This window comes from Amblyomma mixtum, chromosome 3 (assembly GCF_055824585.1).
Source record: "Amblyomma mixtum isolate Tamu chromosome 3, ASM5582458v1, whole genome shotgun sequence".
Classification (NCBI taxonomy): domain Eukaryota; kingdom Metazoa; phylum Arthropoda; class Arachnida; order Ixodida; family Ixodidae; genus Amblyomma; species Amblyomma mixtum.
In genome coordinates this window covers 119,764,553-119,784,371 of record NC_143014.1, presented here as the reverse complement: position 1 = coordinate 119,784,371, position 19,819 = coordinate 119,764,553, and the positions used below count along the sequence as shown (strand labels likewise).

At 50.6% G+C, this 19,819-nt stretch overlaps 1 protein-coding gene across 1 annotated transcript in view; it reads left to right on the top strand.

Annotated features, from left to right (window-relative positions):
- Window positions 1-19,819, top strand: part of LOC149351607 (sodium/hydrogen exchanger 3-like) — a 164,747-nt gene that overhangs the window by 139,081 nt on the left and 5,847 nt on the right. The window contains exons 2-10 of the mRNA XM_089580931.1: window positions 9,390-9,850; window positions 11,441-11,697; window positions 12,044-12,261; window positions 12,766-12,968; window positions 13,610-13,699; window positions 13,786-13,859; window positions 14,811-15,204; window positions 16,512-16,722; window positions 19,096-19,281. Of these exons, the coding sequence (XP_089437057.1) occupies window positions 9,390-9,850; window positions 11,441-11,697; window positions 12,044-12,261; window positions 12,766-12,968; window positions 13,610-13,699; window positions 13,786-13,859; window positions 14,811-15,204; window positions 16,512-16,722; window positions 19,096-19,281 (2,094 nt within the window). The remainder of the gene's footprint in view (window positions 1-9,389; window positions 9,851-11,440; window positions 11,698-12,043; window positions 12,262-12,765; window positions 12,969-13,609; window positions 13,700-13,785; window positions 13,860-14,810; window positions 15,205-16,511; window positions 16,723-19,095; window positions 19,282-19,819) is intronic.

Here is a 19,819-nt window from a genome sequence, read left to right as displayed (position 1 = left end):
AGGGCAGTAATGGGTAAATTAATAAAGCTGTACTTAGTTGTAACGCTGATAATTTAATTGAAGAAAACCGATAAACTCATGCGTCTGCGGTAAGTTTTCTGACTACGCTAGTGCCTTCAGAAGCGTTCACCTTCGCTACCAGCCTTTGTAAGCATATTATTGTTCTATTTTGCTTCCTTATTTTTCGCGCAGCTTGGTAAGAAGCAAACTTGTTGTAATCAGTTAGGGCGAAATTACGACGGTGCGAATATTTCTGTTTTGTATGCTAGAATGAGCGTTTCCCTGATCAACTATCGTGTTGAAATATGCGCTGCCTTGAACACTGTCACTGGGTTGGCGAAGCAATCCCTCTTCGTTTTCTAAGGCGGTCAAGGAGTGAGGATAAGTCGTATTTGTTTCAAGATAAATTGAGCTATGGGAAAAAAAAAAATGTTTGCGAAATATCTCACTTTGCCTTCATTTGCAAATTTTTGCACTTGTGAAAAACTATGCTGTTTTTTTCTACATTTCTCCCTCCAGCTGCTCACTGAGTGAGTAAATCAGCGAGCGAATGACCACAACAACAATGCAACAAAATTTTAATTCAAGGCACACGCACGCACATTAAAAAAAGATGATCAGTGGTATACTTAACGTCTCGGCATTTGCTGCGTGGCTGTCCTCAGTGCGCTGTGCTTTGGCTATCTTGGTGTTTTGCTTTAGCGCTACCAAAAGGCGGCAGCATAGGTTCAGACTAAAACGCCTTTCCGCGTGCGTACCTTTCACGTCCGTATGCGCGGAACCCTCGCAGCACACCCGAGCTTTTAATTATTGCGCCTTGAAAAGGCGGCCTGACCCTTTTGCACTAACGTTACAGCGCACACCCACGGAGGCCGTTAACACACTTGAGCTGACTAAAAAGACCGGCGTTAAGCGGGGACGGCCAAGACAAACAGCGCGGCCTAAATGCTGGAAGCGCTTTCTTCCTTTCAGAGCCCCTGGCTTTCGTCCGATTCGCCGTCCCCACCTCGAAGCTTTTTCAACGCGCCGTTGCATAAAGCGGCTTTCTCCGCCGCCCGCCGGGCTCCGCATTCAGCGCGTAGGTGCGAAGGGCGTCGTCCTGTGCGCTGCTCGGCGCGGCCCGGACTTGCCGTCCGCGCGCCACACCTTGGAGCGGACCACTGGTGCCGCCTCGAAGCGTTCTTCCGAGGCTCTCCGCTGCGGTAGCACTTTGGAGGCCTGCCCTGCGTGGCCTACCTCGACGCCTGCATATGGCACGCATGACCTGAGGCTGTTTCCCTAGCTTTTATAACAACAGTTAGACACGGGACATTCTCCGGACCGCGAGGAACATGTCTTCTGGGTGCTAGCGAGTCGTGCGGTTCAAGTGTATCTCTTCTTCCTACCTGGTAAAATTCTCTTTTATTGCAATATTGTCAATATTTTAATTTATTACAGAAACAGATAATATCACAAATCATGTTTCAATACATATGTTTTATCTTCTGAAATACAATTTTTTTTTGTGTGTGTGCGTGTAAATCATTGGGATGACCAGCGCTTTCCTACAGTTTGCGTTTCACGCGCATTTCTTCTTTTGAGATTGATCGAGAGCTGCTGTCGGACGGTGAATAGAACGATGATGCGCGTTTGCGTGTTCGAATGTGTGCATGCGCGCATAATGGATTGTATTTTTCGCACTTAAATTTCGTTTTTGGTTTTTCCCTGGATTAATGCATCATTTCGAACTGAATGCGTTCATTACGTGGTTCTCTCTCCAGGGTGTTCAGTTGGACAATTAGGTATATTCCGTGTGCGTCGTGTACGTACATACGACCGAGTGCCGAATAGGCTACCCCTGTAGTCGCGCCTATTCGCTCAGCCATTCGCCTCATACTGCGCCAGAGCCGTATCAGAAGCACTACGTGACCGGATCTGACTTTCCGCCATTATGCTGGACGTCAGCGCCAAGTTAGGTGCGCGAAACGGCAACTTTCCTCCGCTCCTGCCTCGGATGTTGTGCCTCCTTTACTTCCAACAAAAAACACCGCAGCCTACTGAAGCGAAGCTATACCGCAGCACCGCACTGACATCGACAAACAAAAGCCCAGTTACGTTTCCGCAGAGACGTTGACAGCGCGGGTTTGGGTCCACCGGAGCAGATGAGCGGGTTTTTTTCTTGCTGACGGAGACGAGCCTCACTTCGGGAAGTTTACGTGTCGCGATGCCCACGCTCACTATTTCTCTCTTCCCCTGAGCGCACTCCTCACTCTCACTTCTTTTTCGCTCTCTTAATACCGACTGCTGTCCTTCGTACGGGCATGAAGTTCTCCCTCTCTGATGGGGGCAGCGGTGCAGTCTTCGAGGGCTATCAGGAGTTATTTTCCAGGCGCCGCGGAGAGCTGGACGCGATGGCGACGTCGAAAGACGAGCACCTGACGTACGAGGCGAGGACAGAACTTGAAGTGTCTCAAAGAAGTGCCAACCTTTCTGATTCGTGATGGCGGCCCAGTGACAGCTGTTGTCCGTTGCACGTGGTTGCTCTAATACTCGCTGTCAAGTGGCTGATGAAAGAATTGACAGCGGCGATTGCGCACATCTCGTTTCGGCTCTTTAATTTTTTTTTTTTTTATCAACGCGCGAGTATGGCCTTGTCTTATTTTTATTTTATTTTTTGAGACCGCCCAAAGCTCAAAACAGTGTGGGAAAACCTGGCAGGTGTCAAGCAGTTCTGGTTATCGGCCACGGGAAAATAAGTTTACGTGACCGTGACGTCATAGTAAAACCCGACGCCCAGAGCTCAAGCAGAGGCTCATCGACGGTGCAATCGGCTCACGCCGCCCGAGACGTTGCCAGAAACATGGCGCGATCACAAACAGCGCAGAATGTGGAGACGGAAAGCTAAAATGAAAGAGCTTTCTGTTTATGTCAGCACGTGTCAGTCTGTAGGCACAGCGCAATAGGGAACCGCAGCTCAAGTTTGCCGTGTCGACTGCAGCGCCTTAACACACAGCATAGCGAGAGGAGCAAGCAGTTCTGGGGGCGCTCTTGGTGCTATTCCACGCCACCTTCCTGAGCTTATTGGCGTGAGCTTCTGCACGCTGTCGAAGCCACACGTGGTGCGTGTCAGTTATCGGGGTTATGTCTACAGAAGCGAGGCAGATAGTGCTATCAACCAAACGCGGGCTTCTAATCGTTCAGAATGTGCCCTCGCGTTTATAGCGGCCCAAGCGACTGACGGCAGCAGTTTTTAGACGAACAGTGGAATAACTGCAGTGCCACCTGGGCAGCGCACGTTCCCTATCACAGCGGGCTTGGTACTGGCATAATTTGAGCTTGACTTTGGAAAACTTTCTGGACTTACTTGCGCCGGCTCGTTTATTTACTTCGCTGCTTGCTTACGTGCACGTTCGGGCCAGGCTAGGAAGTTTACCCGCAGTGACAGTGCGATGTATAGTAACCCAAGTTTTCAGCTCAAGTGCATTCCACTGCACACATGCTACACTCTGTGTGTAATATACACGCTACACACATGCGACTACCACGGCCGCTCACTACAGAGGAAACCCAAGCGCAAACAGAACGGCGCATGACAGTTGACGAGTGCAATAACATCAACTAAAATGTTCGAGCCGAATACGTATATTGTGTTTTGTTGCTGTTGTGCGCCGGACACAGAGTTAACTTCCCAAAGCATTGCTTACCACTGCCACAGCGGCATCATTTGGCAACGGTACCGGTGTCCCACTAGATACTCTGCTTCGAAAGGGAGAGAGAGAGGAGGAGGGCGAGACATATTTATTTACTAAGAAAGACAGAGAGGGTAGGCCTGAGTTAACATCTTCCGGTCCTAGCTGCCACTCTGCTGTGAGGGAGGGTGAAAAGAGGAACGTTAAGGTCACTGTATGAAGGATTGCGCGTTTTTGTGAAGAAAGGAAACAGAGCCGCGAGCACCATGTCACGCCCCCTTTCTCACGCCCAGACATCCACCTGCTACTCGAGGGGCGTGCGTCATTCCGCTGCTGACATTTTCTGAGGACGAGCACCGATTGCTGTGTCCTCTTCGAAACTCTTTGGCGTGGGCGCAGTTCTTTCGGCTGCTTGCAGATTGATGCCACGTGCACGTGGCACAGGGGCGCTGCATTTTGTGCGCGCCAGCGTGACACCCTTTGCTGCAAAGCCACGAAAGAGTACCGCGCTGCTAATCTGATCTGTAGGCTTCGAAACTTGAGCTTGGAAAAGCACGTGTACTATGGGGCTGGAGTGGAACGCGGATTCAGATGGCGCTTACTTTTACGCCTTTCCACGTCAAACTATACGTGAAATAGTCCTGATTAGGGGTTTGCCGGTAAGGGTTACGTGTATAATTCACGCTCAGCTGGTGATTGTTCGCCGAAGTTGCATTAAGTTTGTTTGTCCCGCCTACTCGAGTTCCATGCCGGCTCGATGAGGCATGCCACGACAGCGGCGCAACGAGAGCATTGATCGAAAGAACCAGAGTTAAAGCCGCGCATTAGTCCCACGCTGCAGTGCCAGAGCCGACATAGAGTGACAGTCCGTTTACCTCGACTCTGCTTCATTCTTATCATTCGCCGCAGTGTGTGACTGATTCCGGCGAAAATGGGGGCGTGACGGTGACTCAGTATAGGTGACGAAAGGCGAAAATAAATGGAATTGAAGTAGAATCGGCCCTCGAACTATGTTACGACACCCGTTTCATTTTATTTCTATAGCCTTTTCATCATGCTTTCAAAGTTGAGTTGCGTAGCTATTTTTATTCGCTGTGAGGTTTCCCACCGTTAGCAACCACATTCGGTAAACAGTCGCGGAACACTCTGTTTCCCTCTCGTGAGCAGTTTTTTGTTGCTGCTTTTGCTGACGCGTTGCGGGCATTATTGCTTGTTTGTATGTCTGAATTTGTTTCTATTTGAAAGCCCCGAAAAAGCCGAGTACAGACAGAACATGGGTTTAAAACCGCCCGTAGTCGTCCGACCGCACGCGCAAGCTGAGAGGCGACAACGTGCAGTCGTCGCAGAGATTTCTAGCGCGTATATTTACTATATGGCGTGGCATTTTGCGCACTTCTGACCGCATTGCCATCACGTGCTATAAACTCAGACGTTTGCACGTTGGTTATGCGATATGTCGAAAGGAAGCCCTTAGAGTCCTAGAAAAACTGCCGTTCCACTCGTCCGACCGCTTTACGCGCGTCCTTTCTTGAAGACCACTGCATAAAGGCGGCTGCCTGCGGCGCGCAATTTGCTTAATGCTTCCCCGCCCAGTGCATGAACAAATGACTCGGCGCAGTGTTGAAACCTCTCGACCTTCATTAGGCAGTTTCGCACGCAGACAAACACGGGACTCACTGAGATAATGCGCATTCCCTCTGGGCGTGACAGCGGATGCCTGGCGGCTTTTAACTCTTCCTTTCGCCCTGCGGCATCGCTCGAAAGGCAACGCCGGCGTGCTCCAAGTGACGCAGGTTGCGTCGCCGCGCGAAGTGTGCGCTTGGCGCCAGCGAAAGTAGCGGGTTAAGACTGAGGCGTGCGCTGGGGTAATAACTGGTCCTTGTGTGGCGTGTGTGCGTGCAAGTCCTCCTCGGGCATCCACGGGAGGCGCGCCGAGGCAGGCGCAGGCGGTGCTGCTCGTGGCAGACCTGGAGTGCACGCTTCTGCTGCCCGTGCTCGTGACGTCTATTCTAGGAGTGGCCCATGACTGCTGGCTGTGTCGCTCAGAGGCGAAGGTTTTTCTCGGCGCGATTTTCTGCCCCGGAGGCTGAATTTAGAGACGAAGCCGGACCCCGCTCGCTTCTTTTTGTCCTTCTCTACTTCTGCTGTAGCCACGCCGCCGTAAGACAAATATTTGACTACGGCGAAGTAAGTTTGTTTCCCTTCCTATTCATTTCACGCTTTTCAATAACGCATTTATCACGCCGCCTTCTCTTTATCTAGGTCGGCGCGCTCCGCCGCCAGCAGTAGTGGCCCCAAAACAGACTCAGGCGCCATGAGGGCTGCCAAATTTGCGCTCCCTGTGGGCGCTGCCTTTTCTCTCAACACGAATCTGATTTGAAGTAACCATTCAGCAATGTCGCGAACGCCAGAGCTCGAGGAAGCCGCGGAACCCGGTAGCGTCGCGTCGTTCTCTCGAGTGCTGTGGAGAGTGCGAAAGCCTGACTTCATTGAGCACGGCGCTCCCAAAGTGGCTGCACAAACCCTCGTCGCCCAGTGCGTTTATGACGCGCTGAACGAGCAGTGGCCGTGAACTGTTCTGTAGGCAACTGTGGGTCAGCGATCGGCTGCTTCGAGGTCATGCGGCAATCTAGGGCTTGAGCTGACGCGCGCTCGGCGATACAACCTGAAGCTGACGTGTGAGTTTGTGCAGCGCTGAGTCGCGGCAGCGTTGGCCATACGCCTCCTGCCCCGAGATCACATGCATTAGAAACTACTAATTAGCAGTTACTTGCGCCAGGTCTGTATTTTGTTGACAGCACATATGGGGAAATGTCAGTCACAGCTAGTGTACACAAACGCGCTACAAACATGTCCAGAGACGACTTTATTTTAGGCGCGATTTCATAAAAAAAAAAAGCTCCAACAAATGCCGCACCTAGCCCAGACCAAACCTCTGCTGCCCAAAGAGCACTGAACATCCCTGAGGACTTTAGGAAGAGTTGGTCGCTTAGCTTTGCGTATGCACGTCGGCTAAGCTAAAATACAAGGAGCAGGGGCTTTTGTCTGCCTCAGTACGCAACGAGGTCTCACCCTCAAGAGAGACGGCGAGCCACAACGCGACGACGTGCGGGCGCGCGTTTGCTCATGGGATTGGCGACGGGAGTCGCGCACGGACGCCGGCAAGGGGAACGGCTGTTGCCCCTTGCGCGATCACGTCGCGCGGCGCACTTCCGATCCGTTCTCCCCACAGTTCCGGCTCGCGTCTTCCGGCACGTGACACGGAATAAAGAGAGCACGCGCACCTCTCGATTCAACACTTCTGTTCGGCTCGGAAGTTTGCGAGGCAGCAGCCTTGTTTTCGTCCACGCTCTTGCATGGCCTCATATTGCGAGCACTGGCTGACGACACAGGCGCTGTCTTTCAGCATTAATTTAACATGAGCTGAAAGGCAGCCCCTGTGCCATCCCTATAGGTTTCTGTCTTTTCGCTATTTATTACTATTTTTTTTTTTGGGGGGGGGGGGGGGGCTGCACAAGCATGAACGGGAGGGATTCTTACTTGACCAGTGCTCGATTCCTCAACATAACGGGGTGTGGTCATGGAGCTTCTGCTTTCATAGAGCTGCCTAATGCAGCTGACGAGCGTCATTGCTCTGCGTAGAGTAGTAAAAATAGCGTGGCTACATGGACTATCCAAATTCAGGCATTAGTGTGGTGCTCTGAATTGGTGGAACGGTCGTTTCCATGATAGGGACACCTTTGAGTGTTCTGGTTAGCCTAGCCAACACCACTATGAAACTGTTCAATAAAATCATTCGCTACGCTCTGGGTCATGTACCGTTATTAGACCGTGCCACTAGAATTTGCAAGGTTCTGAGCTGCACCGTCGAAACAACATCCATGACGCGTTACGACGTCAGTACTCAAGTGAGCACGTAACCTGGCCGTTACAAACGTTGCTGTTTTTTATGCTTTTGAGGCAACTCGGGGAACGTTTTTAAGTAATAGCAATAAATTCTTTAAGCTCCAATGTTTTTCTTTCACGGCTGCACAACTTTGCTTATTTCTAAGCTCAGTACATGTAATTAGACACTGCCTGGAGGTACACTGGTCAGTGTGCGCAACAAACTTTTACCCCTGCAGGAATTTTTTGCGAAAAGATTTACAAGCTGAGTATGCGTTTACTGAAATAACGAACTCTACATTGGTAACTTGGTAAATATACTTTGAAACAGGGTCAATATATATGTTGTGGTATGTTTTCCAAGCAGTGGTGTCATGAACGGTTTTCTTAAATGTGGCAAAGTGAGGGGTAAGACACTGTCTATCTGCAGATATTCCACGATTGTACTTGACAACAAAGCGTGCTGAAATTAAACTGTTATTAAAGCTTCACAACATCGCAAGACTGAGTGTCATGCATCGACAGTCCGCGCGCAGGCTTCGGCACGAGACGCTCGTCCCTATCGGCATGGTGAATTTGTAAACGCCGCACTTCCGCGTTTGTTTCGACATTAGCAAAAAGGCGGCGCGGCGACGACCCGTCTCCGGGTTTGAGCTCATTTCACGCCATGCGGGTCAGAGTGGTGGCTTCGCGAGCGGGGCGCCACGGGGCCCCCGGACCGCTATAGTCTCGGGCTCGACCGCATTTCGCCTTTATAGTCGCCATGAGGAAGGCTCCTGAGGCCGCGGATGTGAGTGCGGCTATCGCAATGTGCGCACTGATAACCGGCGCGCCCCCTATTCTCACCCAAAGCGCCGGAGAGCCATCGCAATACAGATCTCGCGGGAAAGGCTATTCTCGTTTTTCAGGAAGGAAGCGCACGTCGAAAGACAATTTTTTTTTTAGCGTTTCGCCTTTTGCACCCAAGCTCATAGTTGCAGTTGGGTGCACGTACGGCGTTGATATTCCTGGCTTGTGTTAGATTTCTTGCGAAGCAATGTAAAACAAAAAATATAAACTACAGCACGGGGGCGTTACCAACTCGTGCTCTCCATCTCTGTTAATCGCTTCAAAATTTCGGTGTATTTTTTTTTCGGTCTGAAATGCACCAGAATAATTTAGTTGTTGCAGCTGACGTTGACCAAGAACCCAATGCTGCAAAGGTCGGAACTCTATATGTTGTTCTCACAAACACACCATTAAATCTTTAGGTTTGGTTTAGCTTTATTGGGGTTTAACGTCCCAAAGCAACTCAGGCTATGAGGAACGCCGTAGTGGAGGGCTCCGGAAATTTCGACCCCCTGGGGTTCTTTAACGTGCACTGACATCGCACAGCACACGGGCCTCTATAATTTCGCCTTCATCGAAATTCGGCCGCCGCGGCCGGGATCGAACCCGCGTCTTTCGGATCGGCAGCCGAGCGCCGTAACCACTGAGCCACCGTGGCGGGGCCCATTAAATCTTTAAATTACTCTGAATGCGTACGAAACTGTAATCAGGCCGTAAGCAATTCGATCAACTGGGCACCGCAAAATGCCCTCCACTGAACACCAGAGTTGCTTATTCCCGAACTGATCTCTCATCAGCTGTCATTCACTGTCATCATCTCCGTTAAGGTCAAACTGATGTCATTGCTCTTCAGCCGTCGGCGGTCACACATCTGTGGACCCAACAAGGCGTATATCGGGCTTCTCCCAGGCATTTGCGGGGCGGTAGGATGCTGGTGCGTGCGCATGCTTGTGCCTGACCGCTTAGCTCTGCTGCCATCTCACAGCGCGCGTGGTGTCTGTGCCGCAGGTTTCCACGTGACTCCAAAGCTGCACCTGATATGCCCCGAGAGCTGCATCCTGATCGTGATCGGCGTGGTGATCGGGCTGCTGCTCTTCTACACGGGCCTGACGTCGGTGGGGCCGCTGACGCCGGACGTGTTCTTCCTGTTCATGCTGCCGCCCATCGTGCTGGACGCCGGCTACTATATGCCCAACCGGTCTTTCTTCGACAACCTGGGCTCGATCATGACGTACGCCGTGCTGGGCACCGTGTGGAACGCGCTCACCATCGGTCTCTGCCTGTGGGCGGTGGGCCTGAGCGGCCTCTACGGCACGCCCGTGCCGCTGCTGGACGCACTGCTGTTCAGCTCCATCATCTCGGCCGTGGACCCTGTGGCCGTGCTGGCCGTCTTCGAGGAGATCCACGTGAACGACGTCCTCTACATCCTCGTATTCGGCGAAAGCCTGCTCAACGACGCCGTCACAGTGGTCAGTCACACCTGCGCAGTCGACAGCAGTCTGTGCATGCTGTGTACCACTGCTCCCCTGCTCCCCCCCCCCCCCCCCCCCTTTCTTCGCGCTCGCGCTGTCTTTCACCTTGAGAAATGAGCGCAGACATGTAGCTTTCGAGTGTATGAAGCAAATTTGTGAGTGAAAAAAAATGTACCAATGAGGCACTGGCAAGGACCACTCAAAATCGAGTGAGAAGGTCGCTGATGGAAGGTAGAAAGGACTTGAAACTGGGCACGGTTATAAAATTGTTTTGTGAACAAATGTAGTATAGTTTATTTTAAAATGTTTCTGTGAGAGCTGACGTTGGAGAGGGATTCCAGGACCAAACATCTCCCACAAAAGTTCTTTTATGAGTAATGTTTTCTTTTTCTTCTGTTTTAAAAGAGAGATAATTAACTATTTAGCATAAATAAATGACACTTGGTGCGGCTCAACGGTCCACTAATATGGCCGAATACTTGAATTTCAGTAGTGTATCTCTCCAAGAATATCGTTCTTAGAAAGATCGTTTTCTCAAAATGCTCGCAGGCATTTTCTTCTTCAAAAACCCGGATACTAAATCAGCTTTGAGAAGACAGAAGGGGCGGCGGTCGCTAATTTTATTCGCAAAAAAAAAAATAAACTAGAAATTTATTGTGATTCTATGCGAACGTTCCAGGACTGTCCGCTCTTGGTAACTGCAAGCTTCCGTTATCTGTTGTAGCGGCTGCGTATTACAAAAAGTCCGGCGGAATAATTCATAACAATGTTGTCGATCGCTAGAAACCGTTGCTGCAGACTGGAATAAAAAGAAAAGTTTTATAGTGCAGAAGTACCATGATGTACAATTTTGGCGCCAGGAAGAAATAATATAAAGTACGAACATTCGTTTTGCTCTTCCAGCGCCTTACCGTACACCTACGGTGACCGCGAGCATTTTAAAGACGTCGAGAATCGAAATGTATACATTGCTATCCAAATCTTGTTCTTTTTATTGAAGGCCTAGCTTTGAAGGATGTACTTGAACGCGCGGCCATTTTCGTATGCAGTGTATTTAGCAGCCACGTACGTAAAAATCTCCACTGCGTGTGAAAATGATCAACACTTATTTCATTTAGTAATGCGCAAAAGAGTGCATCTTTTTTACAGTTCTTTAAAAAAACTGGTGCATGACCGGTGAGCAAAGACTTGATCACTTCAATTGGCCGCGCGTTTACTTTCTAAATGAAATCGGCACTTTAAGACATAAATTCAATGATGGGAAAGCCAAACACAATGTGATTACAACCACAGATGGCAGCGGCCCAGGCGATGCAGAGTCACTCATGGTACACTTTCTTAGCTGCCTTTGTAAACTTGAGTCATAGTCACTAGCAGACCTATCGTCGCACATGATGTATGGCCCAACGCAAAAACTAAGTGGCTGCCTGGAACGGCGCGCTAGCTTCGTGATTGCCTAGTACGCTGGCGATTACTATACGTTGTGCAACACCGAGTGTGTACATGTTTCAAATCCCATGAAAAAGACCGTGAATCGGCTGGTTGCGCAACAAAGCGAAAAAACGGCGGGTTCGTGGTGCGCCACAGGTTCTGTACCGGATGTTCGAGGGCTACACGGACATGGGCACGGAGAACATCATCCCGACAGACTACGTGTACGGCGTGGCGTCCTTCTTCGTGGTGGCGCTGGGCGGCACGGCAGTCGGCATCCTCTGGGGTCTGGTGGCTGCCTTCGTGTCTCGCTTCACGCACCACGTGCGCGCCATCGAGCCCCTCTTCGTCTTCATCCTGGGCTACCTGTCCTACCTCAGCGCTGAGCTGTTCCATCTGTCCGGCATCCTGGCGTGAGTATAACCATATGCATCCTCCTCTGACACGGTCTAGAGGATGAGTGCCGCTTGTTTTCTAGGTAGGACTTCGCGGTGTTTAACCATCCAGGTGATCACACCTTGCGGAGAAAACAGTAAACACTGCAAAACCGTTGCGGGCAGGGAGAGCAAGAAAGCATCAATACGTCGAAGTAAAATGGTTTGTGTGACTAATATAGCAGCATGAAAAGAAGTTGCTAAAAATGTCAGGACAGGGTTAAGTGGAGATCACTGGGAGAGGCTCGTAGGCTTTTAACTCCGGTGCAACTATGTCCAAATTTCACGCCATAGCGTTTCGTTCGCATTTTTTTTTTTCCTGCAGGTTGACCTTCTGTGGTCTCACAATGAAAAATTACGTCGAGGAAAACATCTCGCAGAAGTCTCATACAACGCTCAAGTATGGCATGAAGATGCTGGCCAATTGCTCGGAAACCATTATATTCATGTTCCTTGGCGTCTCAACGGTGAATGACATCCACGAATGGAACACCTGGTTCGTCATCCTCACCATAGTCTTCATCACTGTCTTTCGTTCTGTCGGTAAGACGCAGCCACATTTATTGACGCTTAGTACCCTTTTTAGAAACCTCTGTGCAGAGTGAAATATCGCGGAAACTTCTTGCCCTACTGCGGACGACAGCGGTCTAGAAGGAGAGAGAGAGAGAGAATTCACCGATAAAAACTTCTGCCGCCTCACTGTACGCTAATAAATAAGCAAAGCGTAACTGTACACTTTGTTAATTTATCCGCGCGTCGACTTGTCCATCATCATCCCATATTTTCTATATTTGCCGTGTCCCGCCTCACCCAGTTATCCTCGCCTTGTGCGTGCACACCAGACTTCTTTGTTTCTCTCTTCTCTCCTACAGCTGTCGTAGTCGCTTCTAGTGCTAGTGACGTAGGTAATTCGAAGCAAACGACTTTAATAACTCCCTGCTAGTACAGCCCCTAGCTAGCGCGGGCCTCTCAGCCACAGCTGCAGTCCCGCCGGCCCAGGCCTTACAGCGGCAGGCGTGACAGGGCCACTGTGTCTCGTGTGCGCAGGCGTGGTGCTTCTCACGTGGCCCATCAACCGGTTCCGCGTGCACGCGCTCAACAAGGTGGACCAGTTCATCATGGCCTACGGCGGCCTCCGGGGAGCCGTGGCCTTCGCCCTGGTGCTGGTCGTCAACGAAGAAGTTATACCAACCAAAAAGATGCTCGTCACCACCACCATCGCCGTCATCTACTTCACCGTGTTCGTCCAGGTGGGCTACCAGCTCCAGAAGAATGATCTCAGTACCGTGCCAGTAAACCCCTTTGTGTGCCATGAGGGTAATAAATGAAGAAATTTATCCCAAATCCGAACGGTCTGTGACGCGAATGCCTGATTTGAGCGACATCTAAAACAGCATTTTTCAGCATTTTATGTTCCTTTGTCTAAATTAGCCTAAAGAAGAAATGACCAGGTGTCCAGTGTAACATCTACTGCAGCATCCTTTTCCTCTCTGAAGGCTATAGATTAAAAAACTGCCAGCTGCTACGAAGGAAAAAAGGGCAATATGAACTCCAGCACTTCCTTTTCAGGTGGTTTAGGTCGGTTTATTTTTAAAACGGGCTGTTCCGTGATAATCACCGCGAAAAACAAACCGAAGGCCCTTCATGAAGAAAGTCTTCAACGTGCGAGATGTAAATGCATGCACTGGGCCTTCTACGATGGCAGCGACTAGACATTAAAGTGAGAAATTTTGCCCTCCTTCGTGTACCGATATTCCTCGCTAACCGAGAGGGAGAAACACAGGCAACAGACTAAACTTCAAAGCTCTGGTTGCAAAAAAAAAAAAAAGGAAGAAATTTTTACTGGGCAAGCCGAACCTTGACACCTATTGTCATTTTTCTTTTCCCACAGGGCATGACAATAGGGCCTCTCGTTCGCCTGCTCAATGTTCCACGAAGTGTCAAGGGTCAAATGTCTATGAACGAAAGGCTGCACACCAGGGTAAGTATACCGCAGCAGTGAAATTGTAAGGCTGCTCATTAGTGATGAATTGCGCTTATGAAAACTAATTATTGTCCCTGTTGCAGCTAATGGACCACCTAATGGCTGGCCTGGAGGACGTGACGGGTCAGTTCATGGGCAACTACAAAATACGAGACAAGTAAGTCCGACTGAGCACTCCGAGCTTGGTTACATACAGTCTACAGCGTCCTGTCGTTCCACAGACATTATTTGAGACAGACATTGCAGACTTGGCGACTGTGAATCATTTGTAATGGAAACAGTGCACTTCCAAGTTATTTTTATTCTTCATTTGACATCCGTGAGAAAGCATCAAAGAATGACGCGTGCTGTTCGCCGCCTCCCTGGAAGACGAATACACTTGGCGACATTCCGATAATGATATTCTTTAACGTCGGTATTATACTCAGTGGGTCGCACTTTCGTGCTTACTAATGGACAACCGTCGCTGAGCTTCCAAACATTTGCAAGTCGACCAGTCAGCACCGTCATCGCGAAGTCAGTCTAAAAGCTATGGGACGAACACACCTATAGACTCGCTCACAGCGCCTCTGTTCTTCAATGAAGTTTTCTTTTTCTTTGGAGAAAATAGCAAACGCGCTTTGCTCGACGTATCAGTTTTGTTTATTTTAATTATTTGCACGTTTCTTGAGTGCAATCTTCGCTCCTTGATCTATTCTGAGTGCGAGTGAAGAGCGCTCCAGCCATGTTTATAGCTCGCGAGGAGTGCGTCACGGGGCCAAAGGAATACACATACAATTGCAGGATGCTGCGGAATTCGCGGAGCTTGTATAAGTGGCAATATCTGTTGGCGTGCACTTATGCACAGGTACTGTCTCTTAAACCCAACAGCAAGTCGATTTCGTTACCGCTCACTGCAGCATGTGAATCGCTGTGGACAAACTGGGTTTCGCTGTACTCTTTGAATGATATGCGACTCACCTATGTAACGAATATTGAGCGGCAGGTTCGTATTTTTTTTTTTAAGCTGAACCTAGGTCGGGGGTGTCTGCGTTCCCTTGTTGCAGTGGCGCTCGTGCGTCTGGTGCCGTCCCGCTGTGCGGCTCGTCACAAGCGTTCTGTCGCGCAGGTTCAAGTACTACAACAATCGGTTCTTGAGGCCGATGCTGCTCAAGGACCACAGCATTCGTGAGCCCAAGATCATCGAGACGTACTCCAAGCTGAACCTGGCCGACGCGATGAACCTGCTGAAGAACAACAACAGCCTCGTGCCCGTGATGAACGGCGAACACGGCGTGTCGCTGGCCTCGCTCTTCCGCAGCTACACGCAGACCAACCTGAGCAAAGGCGCCGCGTCGGCCAGCGGCGACACGCTGCGCGAGCTCGACCTGCCCGTGGACCGGTCGGCCACCGTGCTCAACTTCGACATGAACGAGCTGCAGTACTCGCCCAGCAGCAAGGACTACGCGGACGCCCAGCTGCACCACATCCTGTCGGACTCCATGTTCAAGCCTTCGAGGAAGGTGAGCGCCACCAGCCGCAGTGCCTTTGCACAGTGCGTTGTTTCTCGGGGGCTACGAGAAGGGCCGTAAAGTCTACCACTGCGACGACAGGCGATGAGAGCCGCCGTGCGTGCTTGCAAGGCTGCATATCTCCAGAAAAAGCCGCTCATCATACGAGACGCGAGGTTCACACTTCTCTTAAAGTCATTGGTGGAATGCCCCATCAAGTGAGGTTTAAAGCGAGAAGCGAACAAGATGCAAATGTGTGTAACCGGTTTGTAAGTCGGCCGACTATAGAGAATAACCACTTTCCGCCAGACGTTGTATACTAGTCGCTTAGCATGATTTGTCCCGCTCTTCATTACGCAGTTATTGATTGAATTTTTTTGCTTATATTCCTGCTCCCTCCTCTCCCTTCCACCGCTCTCCGCAATGCGCTTGAGATTCCGGCCGATAAGAAGGAAATTAAAATGGTGATTAGGTGTCAATCGTTCTCCAGATAATGAGGCAGCTCCCTTGAGCAAATCTATAGTTTTGAGGATACAGCGCCAGGATATCATGAATGCAGCTCTCTGGCATCTTAGGTCCGAGTGGAACGTTATTGTTCATCGCTGTACGAGTTCAGGCACAATGATACTCACACAGGATTTTTCACGCGAAAAAAGTTGAACGAAAAACAAAATGCACTGCAGCATAATTGTTGCCGATCGCGTACAGCCGCAAAAGATTATTCTTATGCTTTAATAAGCTAGGTAAATAGTTAACTTTATAAGTATTACACGTGTACATTACACATGTATCGAAACGTTGTATTAGTTGTAAAAGAGATCTCCAATTGGGTCGTTTTTTAACGGCAGCTTTATGCGGAGAACAAAAGACGGAAACGCATGAAACAGTCAGCATGGAAATCAAAATGACGCCTCTTTGTGTCATGACGCCCCTGGTGACACCCCTTTGCGACCGGTCGGCAACCGACCGAGCTAAAAGCGCTTATTGACAATTGTGCGCGCATGACACAAGCGCGTTCTATGAGCGCCCGCTCTTGCAGGGTGCTCGTAAGAGGTGACTGGCAACATGCACGAATCTCGTATTCCGGTAAAGACAACCCGCCATCGTGGCTTTGCCCGCTACATGTTTGATTAGTGTCCGGGGTGAGTGCCACTCTGTAGGGCTTGAAGAACTGGCCCTCAGCATCCCCGCCAAACGTGTGCTCAGTGAGCTCAGCTGAACTTGCTCGAAAGGGAATGCGCCACTTGCCTCCCACTGCACGCCTGAATGGTGCGGGATGGAGAGGCTCACACCGGACTTTGCGGCCACCGCCGGCGCAGGTCAAGCGACTGTACAAGGACCGCGTGGACGTGCCCGAGGACCAGCCGGCTTTCCACCATCACACGCGCATGCAGATCCGCACCTTCCTCGGCGAGGAGCGGCGCCGCATGCGCAAAGCGCGCAACGGCCGCCTGCCTCGCCACGAGGGCAACGATGCAGGCCAGCTCACATGCCGCCACGCGCACGAGCCCCGCAAGATCCCCAACGGAGGTACGCACAAGGACCACGCTAGTTAACGCTAACGGGTTTTTTAAGCATGAAATTCTTTAAGCTCCCGTTGTCGGCAGTGTGGTGACGTCACGCCGAGACCGAGAGCCAACATCCGGGCACTGAATTCTACTCATCCGGGCTCTGAAACGAGAACATCCGGGCACCGTACGAGATTTAAAGAGTTTCAACGAGACTCTCTAAGCCCTCTTACGGGACCGGCATACAAGCGCCGGTTGCTCTCCAAACGAGTCACAAAAAATAACTGCTGCAAGTGTTTTCTCAATGTTCATCAAGATATCACTTGAGCTGTGCATTTGATGATGCACGGAATTATAATTTCCGATTTCTAATAACGCGAGCGAAAAGCACATAAATGCCACGATACACTTCGTTGTCATACGTGATCTCTTAAGGGCTTCGCGCATCGAAGCAAAGCCGCGCAGGCGCACAGGGGCCCGGGGGAGGAGCTTCGTGTCGTCTGCTACCGCGCTGGCGCGCACCTCGCTTGCACCTCGCTTGAGGTGCGCGCAGCGCTGTAGCAGACGACACGAAGCTCCTGCCCCGGGCCCCTGTGCGCCTGCGCGGCTTTGCTTCGATGCGCGAACGCGCCGGATCCGCTAGCGCTCCGCGGAGCTCGGCTACGCGGAGCTGTGTTCGCACTTAGAGTGGACCACCCTGTACATTCTTGTCAGGCCTGCGTCTCGTCGTGCCCGCGTATGCTTCTGCATCGTCCTGGATTTCAATGCCGCCACCGTCACAGCTGCTTAAGCCGAGCAATGGAGCCTGTGTTAGGCCCGTAAACATTTCATGCTTACTCTACTCTCGGTTACGGGAGAGGCGCAATTTTTCTTTTCTTCAAATTTAAACAGCGCTAAATTTTCAGACGAATACACAGATAGACATGACTGGACGGGCACTGTCATGTCTATCTGTGTATTCGTCTGAAAAGTTAGCGCTCTTTAAATTTGAAGAAAATAAAGTGCATCACCAACTAGCCCCGCAAAGTGTTTTACTACGCTAAAGGGTACTTGGGATATTGTGTTCTAAAGGGCAGTAGGACCTGTCCGAAAATCTACGTTACGGAACCGTGCGTGTCTGCAGAGCGTCTATCGCGCGCGTCCTTGCAAACACTGTTTAGGCCTGGCGACAAGTGCAATCGAACTCCGATGCTCCTACGCATTCATGCACACACACACTCACAGATATGAACGAAGGCGCATTAAAGAACCGCGCGCAGAGAATGAAATCTGGACTGGATGCCTCGGCTGCATGCAGCATGCGGCACGATGGCAAAACCAGCGAGTTGGTGATAGGCAGCGCTTGTCTTGTGTCACTACACTCTGCCTACGTCATTAGCGCGGTTTGGTCAAATCTAGCCTGCTACTCTAGATGACGACGGGGAAAACTATGGAAAAACATATATAGCACATGCAATGCATGCGAACACGCACACTAAAAAATGTTTACACCGTCTGATTGAGGCCTGCCTTCCGGAGCACTGCGGAAAGGCATAAATCTGTCATAGGCTCGTTATAACAACTGATGCGGAAGCGATTACTTGCCGTGCAGGCGTGTATAGGGACTCTAAGCTGGAGCTTTCTCTACTGGCAGCAGCATCGTAGCAATGGCCTTGTGAACGGAAGTAACTTCAAGCAATAGCCGTCTGCCACCAATCTTGAGACACCAAGTGCCTGCAGTGTGCGCCGCAGCTGTACGCAGCTCGCGTCTGCAGGAGTGGACCACACCGTGCGCACCGAGACAAGAAGCATGCGCTATAAACGAGACACGCGTCTCTCCTCAGTTAGGGTTTCGCTTTATTTTCGTGGCTGCATGCCCAAGCGGCCTGCACTGGCATCTGTTAGCAGCAATGTCTAACAATGATAGCGGCGTTCTAACAGCGCAGGTTTTATATACCTGCAAAGCGCGAAAAAATGAGTTGTGCAGGACAACACAAGCTGAAAAGGTTTTTCAATATACAAGAATCCTACCGTTTGGGTGCATAAGTGCGTCCTGCACTCACGACTAAAGAAAAAAACAAAAGAAACACTGGCGGGCGACAAGAACCGAGTGGGGTAAGGGAGAAACTTGCGGTAGCGAAAATGAAAGCGAGAAAGGGGAACAATACAACGAAAGCATGGGGCTTGGAGTTATACACGAGTTTGGGACCACTGCAATAAGACTTCATGTATGAGGTGTTAAAGAGAGGTGAACATAAATTAGGGCGCGTACGTGTTCGTTCTCACCATCCTGCAGCAGTAATAAGTCGCTCTGGCTCTGTGAACACAACGTGTCCGTGCCCTTTTGAACGTGTTGCCTTTGAAAAGTGCAGTAGGTTTCCGAAGCAGCCGTACTAATAATGATGGTTACTTTCAGATAAGCCGCAACTGCGCTTCAGTCTTCCAATGAACGGCGACTGCTCGCTCAACATTGACTGCCGCCAACTGACAGCGTCCAGTATGGCGACATCTAAGCCCGAGGCGAACTCCAGCCTACAGCAAGGCGGGGATGATGAAGGCATCGTATTCGTGGCTCGTCCGCGGGACGAATCGCCCGCCAAGGGTGAGTTGCACTCGCATTGAGCTGGACGCCTCCTGTACTAACAGGGAACAAGATGCGTGGCCCGTGTGGTGCAGATATAGCGCCTCTCATGTAGAGAAATGGGGCGAGGAGTTCGGTGTGTAGTGAGCAATATAGCTGTGAGGATTCTGTGTGGCAGCTTGTGAGCAACGAGATATGAGGTGAGTTGAGAAGCACATGGTTATGCACGTGGGGCCGATGGCGAAGAACTGTTGGAGAAGGCTCTTAGAGCTATCATCTGCAGTGTGACAGTGCATCCTATCGTGTCTGCATGTTACTGCAATTGAGCGAATTGGCTGTGAGCTGTGGCCTTCACTTCAGGCGTGTAATAAGGGAGTAATGGCTCAGTGGCATCCACCAAAGTGCAGCCATGCGGCTAAAAAGGAAAGCTCTACAGCTTCCACAGAAACTTCATAGTTAAAGAAAAATTGGTCCTGGTCCGGGTTCGAACCCGGGATCACCGCTTCACCGGAGCAGTCGCTCTACCAACTGAGCTAACCGGGACGGCTAGCATATGGTA